The sequence below is a fragment of the Monodon monoceros genome, unplaced genomic scaffold, assembly GCF_005190385.1.
Source record: "Monodon monoceros isolate NGI ecotype Baffin Bay Population unplaced genomic scaffold, NGI_Narwhal_1 Super_Scaffold_20, whole genome shotgun sequence".
In the NCBI taxonomy this organism is placed as follows: domain Eukaryota; kingdom Metazoa; phylum Chordata; class Mammalia; order Artiodactyla; family Monodontidae; genus Monodon; species Monodon monoceros.
In genome coordinates this window covers 99,916,342-99,936,396 of record NW_021703777.1, presented here as the reverse complement: position 1 = coordinate 99,936,396, position 20,055 = coordinate 99,916,342, and the positions used below count along the sequence as shown (strand labels likewise).

The 20,055-nt window shown below is 54.8% G+C and overlaps 1 protein-coding gene across 1 annotated transcript in view; it reads right to left on the bottom strand.

Moving 5' to 3' along the window:
- NSG1 (neuronal vesicle trafficking associated 1) overlaps positions 1 to 17,866 on the bottom strand; it is a 29,610-nt gene extending 11,744 nt beyond the window's left edge. The window contains exons 1-3 of the mRNA XM_029234640.1: positions 17,723 to 17,866; positions 17,175 to 17,329; positions 13,422 to 13,538 (exon numbers count right to left, since the gene is read on the bottom strand). Coding sequence (XP_029090473.1) covers positions 13,422 to 13,538; positions 17,175 to 17,303 — 246 coding nt within the window. The 5' untranslated portion in view covers positions 17,304 to 17,329; positions 17,723 to 17,866. The remainder of the gene's footprint in view (positions 1 to 13,421; positions 13,539 to 17,174; positions 17,330 to 17,722) is intronic.
- Positions 17,867 to 20,055: the final 2,189 nt, after the last annotated feature.

The following is a 20,055-nucleotide window of genomic DNA, read 5'->3' as shown; positions in this document are numbered from 1 at the left end:
CATTATACTAAGTGAAATAAGTCAGACCAAGTAAAACAAATACTGTTCAAGCTCACTTATATGTGGACTCTTAAAAAAAATTAAAACTGAGCTCATAAATACAGAGATCAAATTGGTGGTACCAGAGGCAGGGGGGTGGGGGAAATGGGTGAAGGGGGTCAAAAGGCACACACTTCCAACTAAAGATAAATAAGTCCTGGGGATGTAGTATAAAGCATGGTGACCACAGTTAATAAAACTGTGCTGCGTATCTGAAAGTGGCTAAGAAAGTAGCTCCTAAAAGGTCTCATCACAAGAAAAAATACTGTAACTGTGTGGCGACAGATGTTAACTAGATTTACAGTGTGATCATTTCTCAATACACACGAACACTGAATCATTCTGCTGCACAGCTGAAACTAAAATATTGCTGTATGTCAACTACATTTCAATTTTTTAAAAAAGAGTATAGGGACTTCTAGAATCTGCCTGCCAAGGCAGGCGACACGGGTTCGAGCCCTGGTCCAGGAAGATCCCACATGCCACAGAGCAACTAAGCCCGTGCGCCACAACTACTGAGCCTGTGGGTTCACATTTCCCTACATGGCATGGTGTCCCCTGCAGCCACCACGGCCTGAGAAGCGAGCCGCAGGCCTTTCCAGGAAGATCCCCAGCTGGCTCCGAACTGGATCCTGGCTCTGCCACCCGCCACCTGTGTGACGAGTAGGTCGCCTGCACGTCTTGTCTCTGAAGAAGGGACAAGGCCTCACACTCTTACACGTTTACTTTCAAGAGAATGAAAAGCTATCAAGGGCTCAAGAGCATGTTGCCAGCCCCACGTGCTGCACCCCAGTCAAGGTTGAATTGTGCCCCGACCCCCCCAAAAAAGTGGAAGCCCTAAGCCTGGCACCTGTGAATGTGACCTTATTTAGAAATAGGGTCCTTGCAGGGGTGATTCAATTAACTGAGGTCATTCGGGTGAGCCCTAATCCAGTATGACTGTGTCATGAAAAGGGGACATCTGGACACACAGGTGCACGCACATGGCCATGTGAAGACGGAGGATGGAGTGATGCACCTTCAAGCCACAGAAAGCCAGGGACTGCCGGCAACGCCCCGCCCGCGCCCCCCAGGAGCCAGGAGGAGGCACGGAAGGGTTCTCCCCCGGAGGCTTCAGAGGGCACCTGCTGGCACCTAAGTCTTGGACCTCGGGCCTCCAGAACCAGGAGACAATACATCTCTGCTGTTGGAGTCCCCCAGTCGATGTACTTTGTCCTGGCAGTCCTAGCAAACTAACACAGCCCCTAACACCAAGGCTGTTTTAGGCCCTGAGTGGTCAGCACTGGCTCACCTCCCCCCGGAGGTCGCCCTTGTCCCTTCCCCAGCATGGCCAGGCTGGCGGCCTTCCCTCCTCCTTGCCAAAGCCCTGGCCAGGCCCACTGCCTCCCGGAGCGCTCTGGAACGTGCCAGCCTCTCTGGACACCGAGAGCGCATGTGGCCCCCATAACCCAGTATCTACCATTTCCTGAGTCAAGTGACATGAAACTCTGTCCCAGTTTGGAGAGTTTCATGAACCTCCCTCACCTCCCACCCCCATGAGACAATTAAGAATATTCCAGAACAGAATGTGAAATCACTTAGCCAGACATACCTGTTTCCTCCAGGCCCTGGGAGTACCCTCTGGCTTTCGCTACATGGGCATGCCATGGCTGTAAGCACCCTGGAGAGCCCTGATCGCCCGAGGCTCCATCTTTCAGCCAATTCTGAAATACTCTGGCCAAGAGACAAGCCACCCATCCACTGCCCATTGTGTGTCAAGCGCCCTGGGTTCTAGGCCTGCTCGGCCAACACACGCAGTGACTCTGGAAAGGGCATCTGTCCCTTGACCCTCGGTCCCCTCTCAGCTGTGAAGGGGGAGCACCCACATTTACAGTGGGGTGTCCAGGAGACCCCCTCACTGAACAACGTAAGCCCCACTCCCTCAGGGCTGCAGCCTCAGAGCAAGGAAGATGCCTGGAGACCATCAAATCCAGCACCTTCCTGTACACGTGACAGAGGCCCAGCCACTGAAAAGGCAGCACCTTCAATGGGAACAACGGGACGTCCAGGTGGCCGAAGAGCCCGGGGCGCACACAAGAGGAGGGGCAGCCATCACCTCAGTGACCCGACCTGAGCACAGAAAAGGCCCCAACAGCACTGTGTACTAGAATCACAGGAGCCTCCAAGGATCCCGATACGCAGACCCCAGACCGGGAGACCCGGATACCTGGACCCCAGACCGGGAGACCCGGATACCCAGACCCCAGACCGGGAGCAACACCCAGGCATCAGTATGTGAGCCCACACCCCACCCCTGAACACCTCCTGTGTTCCCAGCCTTGCTGAGAACCGTGGGGGTGAACAGAGGATCCCACTTCTGCGTCGAACTCCTGCAGCCAGGGGGCTCCTGAGCTCCCACCCAAGCTCTGCCCTGTTGCACCAAAACACCATATTGATGGTAGCTCCAGAAACTTCGCTGCCTCTGCACTACGTACGGTTGGCGGTTTAAATAAAGCTTGTACACTCCTACGACAGCACCTGCAAGGCCACGTTACTGACTGCATCTTACAAACGGGGCAACAGAGGCTCAGACACGTAGATGACTAGGCCAAGGGAAGCCGGCTGATACCCTACAGGTATCCAGGTCCTAATCCCTGGAACCTGAATATGCCACTTTATATGGTAAAAGGGACTCTGCAGATATGATCAAGTCAAGGGCCTTGAGGTGGAAGATTATCCTGGATTATCCAGAGGGGCCCTCAGTGGAACCACAGGTGCCCTTATAAGAGGGAGGCAGAGGGTGAATCTGCCACAGAGGAGACGCCGATGGGAAGATAGAGCAGAGAGAGATTGGAGATGCTGTGCTGCAGGCTTTGCAGATGGAGGGAGGAGCTGCAAGCCAAGGAATGCAAGCAGCACACCTCCAGAGGCTGCAAGAGGAAGCACAGCCAGTGCGACTGATTCAGGACCTCTGGCCTCCAGGACTGTCAGAGAATGAATGCGTGTGGTTTTACGCCACTCAGCTGCCCCAGGAAACTAATTCACCTCCTTGCGAGCCCACCTCCCCATAGACCGAGCCCCTGCGGGCAGGGTTGAAACCACACAACAGGCAGAGGGAGACGAGTGAATGAGTCAGTGGGTGGATGCAGCTGGCAGGTAGCCCATCCCCCAGTGAGGACTTACAGGGCAGCCCTTGGGTGCCAGGAGCCAACCCGGAGCATCTACACATCAAGTGGAACATAAATTCAGTTTGCCGGGTTTTATTAAGGAAATGATCATGCACAGGATGGGGGCAGGACCCCGGGCAGCTCTGCCCTCCAAGGGCCCCTGGAGGCCGGGACCCGGGTGGATGGGCAGTACCCAAACCTGCCGCTGTCCCCTCCGGGTGGGGCTGTGGGCCTGGGGGCCAGGGATGAAAGCCATGGAGGCCCTTGGTTGGCAGAAGGGTGTTTCCTTAGAGGCAGGGCCTTTGTTTCAGGGCCGACATCTATATCAGGCACACAAAACCCAGTGCTGGGGCCCGCGATGCTTTTAGTGACCCCAGAAAATGGTTTTAACTTTTGCTTCAAAACCAGAAAAAATAATAATAATGAATCCAGCCTGGGTTATATTCATCTTTAGTCCAAGACAGGCATAAGACGTTCTTTTTTTTTTTAAGGAGGAAAGGGCCCACAAAGGCAAAAGCGTCTTGGGCCCCAAGGCCCTGCCTTCCTACATCGACGGAATCCCCAGTGGCTGGTGGATGTTCCCGGCCACCATGGAGTGACCTTGGCCAGCAGGGTCAGCCCTGGTCTCCGCTGAGTGGTGTTAACTCATCACAGCACGGAGTGAGAACCAGGAGGGGAAGGTGGGAGCAGAGGCCAAACTCCCCCATGCGGGGAAGCGGTCCAGGAGGGGGTGTCTGGTCTTGAAGGATGGGGAGCGCTCCTGGGAAGCTCGGGAAACTGTGTTGTAGTCAGAGGGAGAGAGAGGTTGTACCAAAGCCCCAGGCATCCAGGACACAGTGTGTTCAGCCAGTGCGGCTGGAGCATCACACATCCTGCAGGAGAGCGGCACGGGAGGGTGGCAAAGGACGCCGTGTGCCACACCAAGAGGTGGGAGCCCAGAGGGTTCCTGGGCGCTGCAGGATTCAAGAAGGCGGCTGCCCCTCTATTATGTCCCAAATTAGCATTTCTCACAGCGCTGGAAGGTGTTGCCAGCTGCCTGAAGGACAGATGTTTGCCACCAATTTACGAGTGTGTTAGAGCAGATACTACATGGTCCCTAAATTGACATCACTTTTATGCAGCTGTCAATAAAAGCTCTAAGGCAGGACACAGTGGGGTGAAATTCAGCTACTGTACAGGGGTTTGTACTCACCACCCCGTGTCCTCTGGCGGGCGCCCCATGGTGACCCTCACCCCACTGCTGTGGGCAGTGGGCTTTAAGGAACAGTGTGTAGGAGCAGCGGGGGGCGGGGGAGAGCCTGGTGCAGGGTTTCCACCATGTTTGTGCCACTGACCTCTGGCAGCCACGTGAAGCCTGTAAATCCTTCTCAGAATCATACTTAAAATGCATAAGACACAACACACAGGAAAAAAACCAATCACATCGAAACACTATTATCAAAATACTGTAAAAATATACATTTGTGATATATTATGCATGTGCTTCCTTATTAACACACCAAAAAAACAAGATCTTATAATACTGTGATTTCAAAGGAATGATGAGACTAAACACTTCCCAAAATCTTGGCGACACCTGCAGTGTGATACAAAGAACACTTGTGATTTGCATTGGTGACAGTCACGGGATTTACTTATACTACTGCAGTTGATCGCCTACAGTAAAAAGTGAAAGAATGTGTACACTGCAGACTATAACACGTTGCTGAAAGAAAGTAAAGACCCAAATAAATGAAAAACACCATGGATTGGAAGACTTAATATGTTAAGATGGGAATACTTCCCAGACTGATCTACAGATTCAATGCAATCCCTATCAAAATCCCAACAGCCTTTGCTGTAGAAATGGAAATTGCAAGGTATAGTGAATACCAAAGCAATCTTGAAAACGAAGAATAAGCTAGAGGACTCACGCTTCCCAATTTCAAAGCTTACAGTTTCAAAACTTACAGCTACAGGGCTTCCCTGGTGGCGCAGTGGTTGGGAGTCCGCCTACCGATGCAAGGGACACGGGTTCGTGCCCCGGTCCGGGAAGATCCCACATGCCGCGGAGCGGCTGGGCCCGTGAGCCGTGGCCGCTGAGCCTGCGCGTCCCGAGCCTGTGCTCCGCAACGGGAGAGGCCACAACAGTGAGAGGCCCGCGTACCGCAAAAAAAAAAAAAAAAAAAAAAAAAAAAACTTACAGCTACAGTAATCAAAACAGTGTGGGACTGGCATAAGAACCGCCATATAAATCAATGAAATAGGAGGGAGAGTTCAGAAATAAAACCATGTGTTCATGGTCAACTGATTTTTTCACTAAGTGTGCCAAGACCATTCAATGGGGCAAGAACGGTCTCTTCAATAAATGGTGTTGGAACAATTAGGTATCTGCACACAAAAGAATCAAGTTGGACCCTGACCTCACGCCATATACAAAAATTAACTCAAAATGGAATAAAGACCTAAATATAAAAGCTAAAGCCATAAAACTCTTAGAAGAAAACATAGAGGTAAATCTTCATGACCTTGGATTTGGCAACGGTGTCTTACATGTGACACCAAAAGCACAAGCAACAAAAATAAACTGTACTTCACCAAAATTTTAAAATTTTGTGCATTAATGAACACTAGCAAGAAAGTGAAAAGACAACCGACAAAATGGTAGAAAATATATGCAAATGATACATCTGATAAGGATCTAGTATCCAGAGCATATAAGGAACTCCTACAACTCAACAACAGGAAGACAAACAACACAATTAAAAATGTGAAAGGACTTGAATAGACATCGCTCCAAAGAAGATAAACAAATGGCTAACACAGGAAAAGACGCTCAACATCATTAGCCATTAAGAAATGCAAATCAGGGCTTCCCTGGTGGCGCAGTGGTTGAGAGTCCGCCTGCTGATGCAGGGGACACGGGTTCGTGCCCCGGTCCGGGGGGATCCCACATGCCGCGGAGCGGCTGGGCCCGTGAGCCATGGCCGCTGGGCCTGCACGTCCGGAGCCTGTGCTCCGCAACGGGAGAGGCCACAACAGTGAGGGGCCCGTGTACAGCAAAAAAAAAAAAAAGAAATGCAAATCAAAGCCACAATGAGATACACTTCACCCCCACTAAAATGGCTATAATAAAAACATAAACAAGTAACAAGTGTTGGTGAGGATATGGAAAAAGTGAAAACCTTGTACATTGCTGGTGGGAATATGAAATGGTGCCGCTGCTGTGGAAAACAGCACTTCCTCAGTATGTTAAACATAAAATCACCACACGAACCAGCAATTCCATTCCTGGTTACATACCCGAGAGAACTCAAAACAGGTGGTCACAGAGAAACCTGTACATGAACGTTCACTCCGGCACTATTCACACTTAACCAAAAGGTAGAAACAATGCAAATGTCCATCAGTGGATGAATGGATAAACAAAATGGAGTCTTACCCGTTCAATGGAACATTCCTCAGCCATAAACAGGAATAATGTAGCGATACATGCTGCAACATGGATGAACCTTGAAAACATTATCCTAAGTGAAAGAAGCAGTCGTACAGGACCAAATATTGTACGATTCCACTTCTATGCAGTGTCCAGAATAGGGAAATCCATAGAGACAGAAAAGAGATTAGTGGTTGCTTAGGGCTAAGGGAAATGGGGAGTGACTGCCAATGGGTATGGGGTCTCCTCTGGGGGTGATTGAAAATGTTCTGAAAATAGATAATGGTGATGGTTGGGCAACACCACGAATGTAGTAAATGCCACTGAACACTTTAAAATGGTAAATTTTATATTATGTATATTTTACTACCGAAAAAAAAGGGCCAGAGGCAGGAGGCCGGCCTGTGGCAGGGGTCCGGAAGAGATGGTGAGCCCAAGCCAGAGCAGCCCTGCCCCAGAGGCAAGAGGGGTCAAGGGGTGTTTTCTGGAAAGAACGGCCAGGAATGGACAGCAAATAGGATATGGGCTTCGGGGTGAACTTTATAAGGAGTTTATAAGGAGGGGACCATGTGCCCGAGATGCTTGGGACAGTCCTGGCTGACAGTTACTGCCCCGGCGTCCCAAATGCACAGGGTCCACCATCACTCTCCAGAGTGTCCCGGTCTGGGCCATGAATTACACGGCCACTCGACTTACAAGGCCCTGGCCCTTATACCTGTTCTCTAAATATTCACCATGAGTCGGGAATTAGCAGTCACCCTGTTTCACAGACGAGGAGCTCGATGGGCACTTGAATTTGCTGCGTTCCCATCTGCTCTTTCTGGCCTGGGATCTCCTCTCCTGCCGGGGAGCCTCCCGGGGGTCACTGCCCAGCTGGGATGGGAACTAGGGCATCTGCAGCAGGGGAGAGTCACCCCGCAGGCCCCATGCAGCTGTGGGTATGGAAAGCAGAGCCTGGCGGGCTCGGTGTCAGACGGATGTGGGGCCGAATCCTACTGCTATCCCCAAGTAGCTGGCTGACCTTGGGGCAGTTCCTCTCCGACCTTAATTCCCCACCTCCAAAATTAGGACAGTAAGATCAACCTTCAAAACTGTTCCTAAGAGCCCAGGCAGGCAGCATTGGGTCGATGGCGGCTGGGTCATCCTTACTCTGCTCTCTCTGCCCTCCCACCCTCAGGAGGGAGGAGGGGGGGGGGGAAATGTGCTTTTCTACTGAGTAACGCAGTTAAAAAACAAAAACATCTTGGAAAAATAAGATGAATCCTGACATCTCCAAGCATTTACAGCACTAAGTATTTTCGGTAACCCACACAAAATGAACATACAGACACACCCCCCAGATGACTCAACCCACTTAATTATTCCATTCTAGATGAAGCTCCCACTCTCTAGCTGGGCCAGGAAACCGCAAAACGGGGCAGCTGAACCCTGCATGACGCTCTGCTGAAGGTGACAGAGAGCTGAGATGCATTTCTAGGATCCCCAGTGCCCCCTTGCAAAAACCACGCCCACTGCTGAGTGCCAAGGCAACGGTGCCGCCGTTCATAAATATTTAACAAATGCATCTTGAAACACACCAGGGGATTATTGGAGAGGGTGGAAAACAGATGGACACCTAGGAAGCTCAAGGTCATTAAGGATGTGAGAAAAGATACAAACCACCCACAGATTCATTTGTTGACAGAAGGCAAAGGGACCCCCAATGCAGCACATGGACACTATTCAAACAAACCTGGTCTCTCCTTCCAGGACATTCTCCCAGCCCTGCACCAACTGTGTAATGCCGACCTTGGAATCTCTGAAAGTCCCGAAGGCAACATGGCACCAGGGGAGGGGGTGCGTCTTGTTCGCCCTAACCCTGAACTCACAACGAGACGGTGTGTAGATGTCGGAGGCGTCAGCAGCCCTCCATCACGGCAGTCACAAGCATAAACCTTCCTTCAATCTGCCTAAGTATGGCCCCTCCATCCTCCGAGCGTTAAGAAGCAGCCTTGGCAGCACTGCGACACGCCGCTCTGCATGGGTGAGGGGGACTGTGCAATTAAAACACTGTTTAGGTTTAGTTAATTTGAGAAACATCTCAGGCCCGTGTTTATTCTTGGCATAGATACACCTCCAGGTAATTCAACAACTGCTTTCCTCGTTGACACTAACCTTTTCGGGAAGCCTAGACTTTGGGCCACCTCTGGGTGACTAATCCAGCAATCCCTGTGTGGCAGAGCCTCAGAAAACCCTCTCCCCAGCCAGCAGTTACCTAGCAACCAGCCTAGCAACCTCGCAGCCAAGAGATTAATCCCTGGGTGATAATCATAAAGCAACATCCAAAAAGACATCTCATCTCGAGGATGCCATCCAAAGGTATATAAAGATGAGGGGCAGAGCAGTGGCACCTCGCTCCTGAACTACACAAATCGCAGACAAAAGGGGGGCATGTTATTTACTTGTTGCTTCGACAGCTGAAAGGCACGATTTCATTTCTGCGATTCACACACGGAGCCGAAAAGAACGAGGAGACAGCTGGGCTGGGGAGCCACATGGAAGCTGCCCTAACACCAGCAGGATGAGGAAGATGTTCTGTTCCAGCCACAGCTGTGACTGACCCTCAAGTGGGATGGGGGGGGCAGGGGTAGAGGTCCTCCTCTCCGTTGCCCACACATATCTCAGTTTTCCAGGAGACAGCCCCCAGCCCTCAGCCAGCTGACGTCTCCCACCAGGGAAGCACGCCTCACTGTGTGCGTGCATTCAGAGATGGCAGAAACACAACTGGGCAGTAAAAGGCCGAGAGAACATTCCAGAAAGGCCAGCACTCTTAGCATTTCCAAAAGGCACCAGCCCTCCTGAGCCTGCCCAGTCCTGGTGCTGGAACGCAGCCCACCCATAAAGGGTCACGAACTCAGTAGGATCATCTGGAGAGCCTGTTACAATGCACGTCCCCAGGGGCCAGGGTCTCTCTGTTAAAACCGAACCTCAGGTGATTCCAACACAGGTGGCCCCAGACCACACCTGGAGGCCACCTCCCGCGCACAGACCCCACGGCCGGCACGCAGGCAGCCCAGTAAACCAGCTTCCTGTTCAGCAGGGCTCTGGAGCAAAGGCAGGAGGTGTGCAGGATGCGGGTCATTCAGCTGAGCGACTCAGGCCCACAGGCCTCTGGGTCAAGCTGGCCAGGTCCCCTCGCACTGACTGTGGGACCCTGGGCAGGTCACCTGCTGAATGGGTGATCACCTGTAAAGGGCTCACACCCACTCATGGCCCAGAGAGGGCTCCCTCAGGAGCTGCCATCAAACTTACCCAACAAGCGAGGGTCCCTGGAAATCTTACCAAGTCCCCATCACCGGGGGCCAACAGCCCAGTCTGTCATCCCCTGACTTATGGAGTTGTCACTGCACATGTGTCCAGCACCAGAGGGGAGGCATCAGGGAGCTCCTCTCTTGCCCGACACAGAGGGGCTGGAAAGTTCTGTCTGCACCCAGAGCCCCGCACCTGCACTCTGCCTGACGGTGGCTCAGGGGGCGCTATGCTCTGTCTCTCCCCCAGGTCACCAACTCAGGTCAGGGGGCCTTTGCTTACCAGGGCCACCCCACTGGACACTCATCCCACTCACAGGGACACCAGGTCACAGGCCTCACACCCAGAGAGAAGCGTGAGCCAGGGAAAGGGGTCTGGTCACCGTGACATAAAAGGAAAGGAAGGCAGAAAAATGATGCTTACACGGGGGAGGACTCGGGGTACGTGGGCCCCCCCATATCCGAAGCCTGCTGGGAAGGAGGGTGATTTGTGTTCGGATCGAGGCCACAGGGCAGCAGTCACTGGGAAGTGTTTGTTGGGTTTTTTTTTTAACATCTTTATTGGGGTATAATTGCTTTACAATGGTGTGTTAGTTTCTGCTTTATAACAAAGTGAATCAGTTATATATATACATATGTCCCCATATCTCTTCCCTCTTGCATCTCCCTCCCACCTTCCCTATCCCACCCCTCTAGGTGGTCACAAAGCACCGAGCTGACCTCCCTGTGCTATGCGGCTGCTTCCCACTAGCTATCTACCTTGCGTTTGGCAGTGTATATATGTCCATGCCTCTCTCTCGCTTGGAATCAACAAAGGAAAAGGCTTCTTAGAAGCAGAACAATCCAGCAGCGCAACAGGTTGCCTGGGGCTGAAAGCATCCCATGCAAATGTGTCTTCCAGAAGCCACGTGGACCTCAGGTGGTACAGCCAAGAGCAGGCTGCTTGGGTTCAAGATCTCTGCCTCGGTTTTCCCTCAGTTGTAAAATGGAGATAACAATGGTGCCTGCCTCATGAGGTTTCTGAGTATAAAATGAGATCATAAGCGTAACGAGCTTGACCCAGAGTCTGGCTCATGGGAGCCCTCCGCTACTGTTAGATGCTGTTACTGCCTCGTTACAGAGGGGGGGGGGGGGGGGAAACACCAGGAGAATGAGGTTAATCCCAGGAGGCTTCATGGCAGAGGTGATATCTGAGCTGGCACTGGAAGGTGACGGAAGGGGAACGGGGTCCGGGACTTGGAAGCTGGGGCCCATAGGGAGGTGTGTATGGCAGGAGATGTGAGGAAGGGTGCTGGCCTCAGAGGTAGAGTCATGGGGAGTACCCCAGCAGCCCCCCGTGACCACCTGGGACTCAACAGCCTCGTCTGCAAAAGAGGCAATGACGCCCCCTTCCGGGTGGCTGTGAACCACAGGGAGGCCACAGAGCTAAACGTACAGACATGCCTGGTTTATGTATAGAACTGGGGAAATGGCCACTGCACTGCAATAATCCACTGAGCACCAACTGCACATACCACCTTCTTAGACATTCTTAGACATCCCAGGAGGTGGGAGCAGACAAGGCAGGTCTTCTGCCACCACAGCCTGATCCACTGGGGCAGGCACGGATCTTCTGGGTCCTCAGGTTCCGGGCAACTGGAGCCAGGGAACCACACAAAGGCCCAGCTGTGGCTGCTGAGAGCCCTGATGGCCCATGTGCATCACCCACGCCTTGAACAAGGGACCTGGGGACCTGCATCAGGTGAGCGTTCATGAAAAGCAGAAACAAAGGACCCCAGAGGTGGGGACAGAGCCGGGCATGCAACCAACAGATGAAGGGATAGCTGTTCAAGCTGCTTTGTGGACACACAAAATGCCGGGGCCAGGAGAGGCAGAGTTCAAATCAGGAATGACAAACCCAGACACGCTCAGATATCCAGATGGCGTCTGCCATTGGGATGATGGCTATCATGCCCTTAAAACTGAGGTCACCTCTGCCTCAGCCAGGGGTCGATCCCCGGGTGTGGACAGGCAGGTCATGCAAGTGGCAGCAGAGGCACATGCCAAGCAGCTGGCCAGAGCAGGAGAGAGATACTGACCTTAGGTCAGTCCAACCTGGCCCCCGTGAGCCTCAAAACACGGATGAATTACCAAGCCAGGAGCCGCCAGAAGAGCATCTCAACCTATACACCCTCCTGAAGCCACCAACAGAAACCACAGATGCAGGCCTCTCTCTCTGTGCCTCAACTTCCCCATCTATAGAATGGGTTATACTAATAGTACCTGCTTCTCGGGGAGGGTTGCTGGGAGGATTAGATGAGCTAACACAAGTAAACACCCCACAGACACAAAAGACGACAACTCTGACGGCACCCGCTGGCTTGGCCGGCCCCTGTATGGTTTTCCTCCGGGCCGGGGAGGCAGCACGGAATGATGGGAAGGATTTAAAGTCACATTATGCCCTGGAATCCCCAGTCACCCCACAAGGCCACCTCACTCTTTGGGCTTCACTTTCATCTCTTAACCAGTTCACAGGTGTGTCATGGAGATCAAACAGGATGCAGTATGCAAAGGGGCTTTGGAAACTGCAGGACACGGAGGTGGGCAGGTGCCCATGCACCCAGCATAAAGACGTGGCTCACACATCCACGTGGGTGGCAAGCAGGGAGCCAGCCAAGGCCACCCTTCAAGGCCTGGGTGACCTACTTATGTCTCCCACATCACCCTTCCGAATCTAGGTGAGGGCCTCCATTTTACCATCTCTCATGTTTCCCAAAGAACAAGTTTCCAGAAGATCAATATCCTAACTTGTTCCTCAACCAACCTCTGCTTCCATCCTCAGAGGCCACCCAGACTCTGGGGAGAAGGCTCTGTCCCCAGGCCTGGCTGCAATCCTGCCCCTTTCAGCAGTTGTTCTTCCCTGAAGAACGGTCCAGAGCAAGGTTTCCCTCCCCAAAGTGAGCACTTCCAGCAACCCGTGTACAGGGCCAGCCAGGCCCCACCCCTCCACATCCTGTCAGATGGAGTGTGAACACAGGGGCTCTGCAGTGGGCCACCTCTGACTCCTGGTCCTGCCACACAGAGCTATGACCACCCTGTGCCTCAGCTTCCCCATCTGCAAAATGGGCTACATGGATAGCACTGACCTCCTGGGGAGGGATGCTTAGCTGAGCCTGCATATGCCAAGGCTCAGATTGCGTCCTGGCACTAAGTAAGTGCAATGGGTTGCCCTTTTGTTATTGTCTGCCCTCCTCCCGGAACTGAAGGGATTTTAATGTTTGGTAAGTGATCTGTCGTATGTTTATAACCTTTGCCTAAAAGAAAGTTTAGGGATGGGTCTTCCCCGTTATTAAAACTAAGTAATATTGATCATTTTGGAAGATAAAGGAAAGAAAGAAGAAATTTTAAAAACCACAAGGTCAATTTTGCACATCTGGGATCAGCCCATATTGGTGTCTCGTCCTGTTCCCATCACTCCACAGGTCATCTCTGCAGCTCAGTGGCCCCCCTCCTGGGGGCAAAAGCAGCATCTCATCCGCTTCCAGGGCCACTCACCTTGAACCTCTCGGTAACACCCTCGGTGATGCTGACGGTGAACTCAGCTATCTTGGGAGGACGTGTTTTGCCTTTCTTGCGGTCAGGTTCATATTCAGTCTTAGTTTTCACCACCACCTTGTCCAGGAAACAGAAGCAAACAGTCAGTGGTACAGCCAGATACATTCAGACACACCTGTCCAAAGAGGACAGGTGGGGAAACCCTCGTTCAGAGTCACCATTTCACCAGGAAGTATTTCACAGAAAGAATGAGAACAGCCACCACTCATTAGAAATCTCCTCTGTGCCGAGACTTTCAGCACATTACCATTAATAATCCTGATAGCAGCCCCAGGAGGGAAAAATGATAACGGCGGGGCAGGGAAGTTAAGTACGTTGGTCAAGGCCACGTAGCTAGTAGGTGGCAGGGCTGAGAGTAGCCAGCAGGGCCCCGGACTCCTAATTTGGCGCTCCCTTCACTGCCCAGAGCTCTATCGGCCCAGGTGGTGGGAAGGATGCGCTGATACTGTCACTGGTCTTCACATGCCGCCACGGGTAAAACAAGAAGATTCAAGGGCACTATTGCCCTCCAGCACTAGGAAGGAGCAGGCAGCCAGCCTTCAAGCAAATCGACCTTGGGGAGTCTGTCGCTGCCCCACCACCCTCCTCTCTCCCTTGCCTTGGCAACAGCCCTTAAAGGGTCTCCCTGCTCTGTCCCCCCCTCCACTCTCCACTGTGAAGCAGGAGATGTTTTTCCAACCACGAAATCTGCTCTGCCTCTGCCCCAGGCAAACCCTTTCCCTACATGCCCCCCAGCTTCAGCTGCGCCCTAACCCACCCCTAGAGCCTCCACCCTCGGATGCTCACAGCCTCTCCGCACCATCACTGCCCCCATCACACCCCGTTGCCAGGGCTGTTTCCTTCTCTGTCCCCACTGGACGCGGAGGCGAGGTGTCCGGGAGCAGTGTCCAGGGGTTATGTGTGTCTAGTCCTCAAATGCCCACGCCCTAGAGCAGAAGCCAGGAAGTTGGACTGGAGACAGACAGCCCCCCACCCTCTTCCTCACCCAAGTGACAACGCCCTTCACTGGGTGAACCACAGCGTGGGGACACAATGCCCTCCGTGATGGTGGGACCCAGCGCAGAACAAGCACTCAGGACACTGTGGGCGCTCCCAGAATGAGCCGTGACACCAGACCCAGCCTCAGGAAGAAAGTGGCCCACGCCATGTGACACTGAGAAGTGATCCAAGGGCCACATCCCTTTAAAGCACACTCTTGCCTCCCTCCTCCCTTCTGTTACAGCTCTCCCTGCGCTCAGTGCGACAGCCTGCGTGCCCACCCTGGGGGCACCCATCTCTAGGGCAGCACCTGGGCCTCACCCTGCCATCCTCGAACCCCAACTGTACCTGAGTAGCTGTGGGACCCTGAGCACACCCTTGGCTACTTGGAACCTCAGTTTCCCGGCCTGTGATATGGGTGCAAGGCCTATCTGGTAGGGCTACTGTGAGGAGGAGGGAATCCACGGGACCCTGAGCCCAGTGGGGACCCGGTCAGGATCCCATCAGCCCGGACTCCATCTGCCTCTGCCACTAACAAGCTAGGTGACTTCGGGCAAGTTCCTTAAACTTCCTGTGTCTCCATCTCCACATCTGTAAAACGGGGTAACAGTGTAGTTACCTCCTAACGTCAGTGTGTTAAAGTAACTGAAAGCCATAAAGCATGCAGACAAGTGCCTGGTGAGTAACAAGCATTCAAACACGCCAGCTGAGACTGGCTCTGAGGCTGCTACCAGCTCTGTGACTACCGGCACTGTTGCACCTCAGAACCTCGTGCTCAGCACACATTCTATTTACAACCTTAGCTGTGTTATCAGCCCTCGGACACGCGTCCCCTGGGACAGGTGACATCACCTCCCTGAACCCTAGCTGGGAGCAACATGTTGCCGCTGTTCGGGTTAAGAGATGTCTCGTGAGAGTGCGGTCTGGCTCCAAGCAGGGCAGAGCAAGGGGCCCTGCCAGAGCTTCCGCATTCTGGAGGATGGCAGCCTTCAGCCGAGTGACCTTGCGCATGTCCTATAAACTCCTGGAGACTCGGTTTCCTCATCTGTGACCTCAGAAATCTGGCGCAACCATCACTCCCTGCTAGAATGCCCATGTCTGAAGCATCTCAGGGACGGAAGACTCATCACCTTCAGAGCTGCTTAGGTTACCCTTGATGGCCTGACTGTCTGGCCAAAATTTCATACCTGCCTGAAACCTCCTCCCTGGTATAAGCCAACTATGTGCCAGACGGTTCCGGAATGGAACAGACTGAGGACCAAAGAGGAGGCTGAGTGGAGGCGATCACGTGATAGAGGTGCTTCCTGGGGATGCCGTGTCCCCGGCACAGGCTGAGGCAGAAGGGGAAGGCGGGCATGGTGGCGCCAGGCTGGGCTAACTGGGCAAGTCTGACACCTAGACAGGGAAGGGGGAGGCGGAAGCCAAGTCCTCAGGCAGCCCTGCCCCTCCCACAAAGCTTCTTTTAGACCATCGATGCCTGACCCAGGTGCACAGGTGTGACCAGCTGATCCTCTTTTCTTGAAATAAAACACCTGTTCCACCATCGCTCTGGCCCCCGCCCCCCGCTCTCCTACCCAAACACAGACAACAGAGTTGGGGGAATCAAAACCACTTTGGGGAACTGAGTAAGGCTATCAAAAGGCCCACCATGGGAATAACGAAAGGAAAGACCCATGGCAGGGATAGTCTCTCATCCCCACCCCTGCCCCACGGCCAGTAATCACCAACATGCCCCAAATAAACCACAAGCCCTGAGTCAGAACCTCCCTGCCAAGCATTAAATGAAACAATTAACGCCAGCACACTTGGGGGAACAGAGTGCGCTTCCTCGTGGTTGGGATGATTCTGAAAAGCTGCAAGGTGGTCAGAATGGATGTGTGTGGATAATTTTAGGTTTGAGTTTTACAATATAACTGTCTAGACTTTTAAGCGTTTTTAATGTTAACTCTTGAAAAAATTGCTCTTAATGGACACAGAAACTACTTGATTGCAGGCGGTATTCAAGAAAGAGGGGATTCCTTAAATTCAACAAAAAGAAAAAAATCCCGCTTTAAGGAGAGAATGATGAATGGCTGTCCCCAGTTACCCTAATACTGAGGAGCACGAGTGCTTATTTGGAGATTTCACAAAAGGAACAAAGAGAGGAAGGAGGCGGTGTAGGAGCGCGCACCCTGCCGCATCTACCGCCGATGTGGGAGGGGTGGGCGCAGAGGGTAAGGAGGGGGATTCAGCCCCTAGGTAGGGCCCATCTGGCCAAGGGGAGGGGCCTCTCCACCCCAAAGGGGCAAATCGGGCTGAAGCTGCATCATCCGGTAAGGCACGAGGGGCAGCCGCACCACTCCTGGGCTCACCCCAGAACCAGAGCTCCTGGTACCCCGGGGCAGAGACGAACGGGGCTGGGTTGTAGGTGGAGGGGCCAGGGGCCTCTCTCGGACAAGAGTCCCACGAAAATCAAGAAGAGACCCTACCCCGTCCGCGTTCCATTGTCAGGAAGAAGCCGTCATCTAAGGCGGGGCGGGGGGGAGGGGGGAGGGCCAGATCACCCGATCCAGAATCCCGCGCGGGTACGTGGTCCTCCGAGGGGCGTCCTCCACCCCGCCCGAGCCCGCCCCCAGTTCGCGTCCCCAGCGCACGCGGCGCGTTTCTTTTGTTGCGGCCGCCACCCGAGATTTGGGGGTGCGCACCCGGCGGTCCTGGGTACCGGGGGCCTCTCACCTTATCCGGGGGTGGGAACTGCAGTTGATTGACATCAAGGGGCGTCATCAGGGGGATGGTGTCGAAGCCATCCTCCAGCAGCGGCTGCTTGGTGCCCTTCTCCGCGAAATTGTTCCCCAACTTCACCATGGTTCCGGGAGACCCGAGGCTGCCGCCTGCGGAGCGAGGGCCGGGCGGGAGTCACCGCGAGCAAGACCCACCCGCTGTCCCGGGCGTCGGCGAGCTCTCCGGCCCCCGCCTCGTCTCCGAGGAGGGGTCGTGAGGACGCAGAGGTCGCGGCCCGAGGGCTGGGGGGTGGGTGCTGTGTATTTATGGACTCACCCGCTGGGCAAAAGCGCCAAGCTCAGGGACGCCTAGCAGCCGGGGAGGGGGCGCCGCCCCTGCCCGCGGGTCTAGACGCGTCCCCGGTCCTGGCGACGCCTCGCCGGTGACCTGCCCAGGGACCCCTGTCCCTCCCACCTGGGGAAATGCGCGGCCCTGTACCCGGCTCCCCGGCGGAAGGGTCCAACCCGGGCGCCCCGCGGCCCCGCCTGCCGGCCAGCACTCACCCCACGCCCGGCTCCGGCAGGTCTGGACTCCGACCGCAATCCGAGCCTCCGCGTCGCCCGCTCCCGCTCACAGCAATGGCAGAGGCGGCGCCGCGCGATTGGGCTCCCTCCCCCCGCTCGCCACCTCCCTTCCTGCCGCTCCCGGGGGTTAACTGCGCGCTGTGAGTGCGTGCGTGTGGCGGCGGCGGCAGCCTTGACGCAGCGCGCGCGCGCGCCGGCCGCACAAAGAAGCGCGGGGCGGGCGCAGGGGTCGCTCCCCGTGGACCCCGCGGACCCCGCGGTCGCCGGGACCTCGGCTGGTGGGGGGAGATAAGGGGGATGGGATCGCGCCCCGGATGGGAGGCTCGGAGGGCGCCACAGGACTGGTAGCCGGGGATGGGGTGAAAGAGAGGTGCGGGCTGCGTAACCCCGGGGCGGCGGCTGGGGCGCAAGGCGATTCGAAGCGAGAGAGGGGCGGGGGATCCTAGGGATGGAGCGATCCCCCAAGCTGGGGGAAAAGGTGCCCCCCTTACAGGCGAGCCGATCTGGGAGTCCTGAAGGTATAGGGAAGGGTCCTGCGGGGGAGGGTTCCAGGAGGCTGTGGGCGGTGGCAGAGACGAGAGCGTGGTCTGGTTAGTGCGTGGCTGGCTTGTGGAGAGGCCGACAAAAAGAGGGCGTGTCCCTGGTGAAAGGAGGCTCGGATGGGAATGGAGGGGGGAGATTTTTGGTGGTACAGGATGTGGAGGGAACGCTCTCCAGAGCTGGGGACGGTGTCGGGACGTGGGGGGACGCCCAGGGTAGCGGGAGGGAAGGTATCCAGGGCAAAGAGAGCGCTTCGCGTGACGCGTTGGAGCGTTTCTCTGGTCTGGTCAGAAGGTAAAGCTGGGGTCCGCTCCCGGCAGCCGCAGCCTCAATCATCCAGGGCTCAGAGAAGGGGCGTCCTGGAACGAAGAACCTCCTCTCCATGTAGCTAGAGAACAGGAACACTATTCTCTCACTGCCTGCTGAGCCTTGAGCCACCAGGTCAGTCTAGGAACCTGGCCATGGGCACCTTGATTTCAAAATCCCCGGGAGGGCACAAGCAGATGAGGTGCCTGGATTTCTCTTAACTGGGCCCAAGTCTTCAGCAGGGTCCACATGAGCCTTTGACCACAGGGCAGCCTGGCAGGACCCAGGCTCTTGGCGCACACTACCCCTGGCCAGCCCAGGAAGGGCTGGTGTCCCAGACGCAGGCACCTTGGGGCCTGGCATCAGCATCCTTCTGGCAAAGGCCCTTTGAACGCAGGACTGGTACAGCGATAAGGCATCTGTGTGTGGTCCAGGTTCTTACAGGGGACCAGAGGGGGCCTCCTCCCTGACGCTTCGTTACTTCCTGCAGCAGTTGAGGAAGAGCAGCTAGAATCTGCTCAGGTGCTGGTTTAGGTGCGTCCCTGGCCAGACTAAGAGCTTACAGATCACAAGAAACTTTGTGGGCTTCATTCACCTAGGGAATAGCTTTGTCCCCATCTTTGGCCCCAACATGCACACACACAAACACCGCAGTCAGAATCCCACACGGGGAGCTGCAGGGTGGGCCTCCTGGGCCCTGTGTGGACCCCTCTCCCCCTCAAAGGCTCTGTCAGCTGAGGAGGACAGAGGCAAGGATGGCCCATGGTCGTCCCAGAGACAGCAGGGGACAGTCGCCAGTTAGTTTTTCATGCTGTCCTGGGTTTTGACCGGTGCCGGTCACTGGGACTCTGCAGCTTCATTCTGTGTGGGATTTTTGTGGGTGCCCAGGCCACACCAGACCCTGTGAAGGGCACACATGTGGACAATGCAATTCACAAGACACACAGCGCCCCCACCAGCAGCTGATGGACAAGGGAAAAGAAACGGCAAGCCTTCCGAAGGAGCAGAGGGCCCGCCAGTGGGAGCGACCTCGTCCACTGCCGGGGGGGAGAAGGCAGGAGGCTGTGGGCAAAGTATGAAATCCTCCAGGGGCGCCCGAGGGAGAGCAGAGTGGGCGGAAGGTCTCCCAGGTGGGGATGCATGTGTAGGCAGATGTCAGTTTCCCAGGCCTGCTGTAACAAATTACCCCAAACTGGAAGGCTTAAAACCACAAATGTATCATCTCACAGCTCTGGAGGCCAGAGTCCGAGATCAAGGGGTCAGCCAGGCCACCTTCCCTACAGAGACTGCAGGGGAGAATCTGTTCCTGCCTCTGCCAGCTTCCGGTGGCGCCAGGCATTGCTAGGCTTGTGGCCGCATCCCTCCAGTCTCTGCCTCCGTGATCGCCCTGCCCCCTCCTCTCCTCTGTGTCTCCTATAAGGGCACTTGTCATTGGATTTTGGGGCCACTGGGATGATCCAGGATAA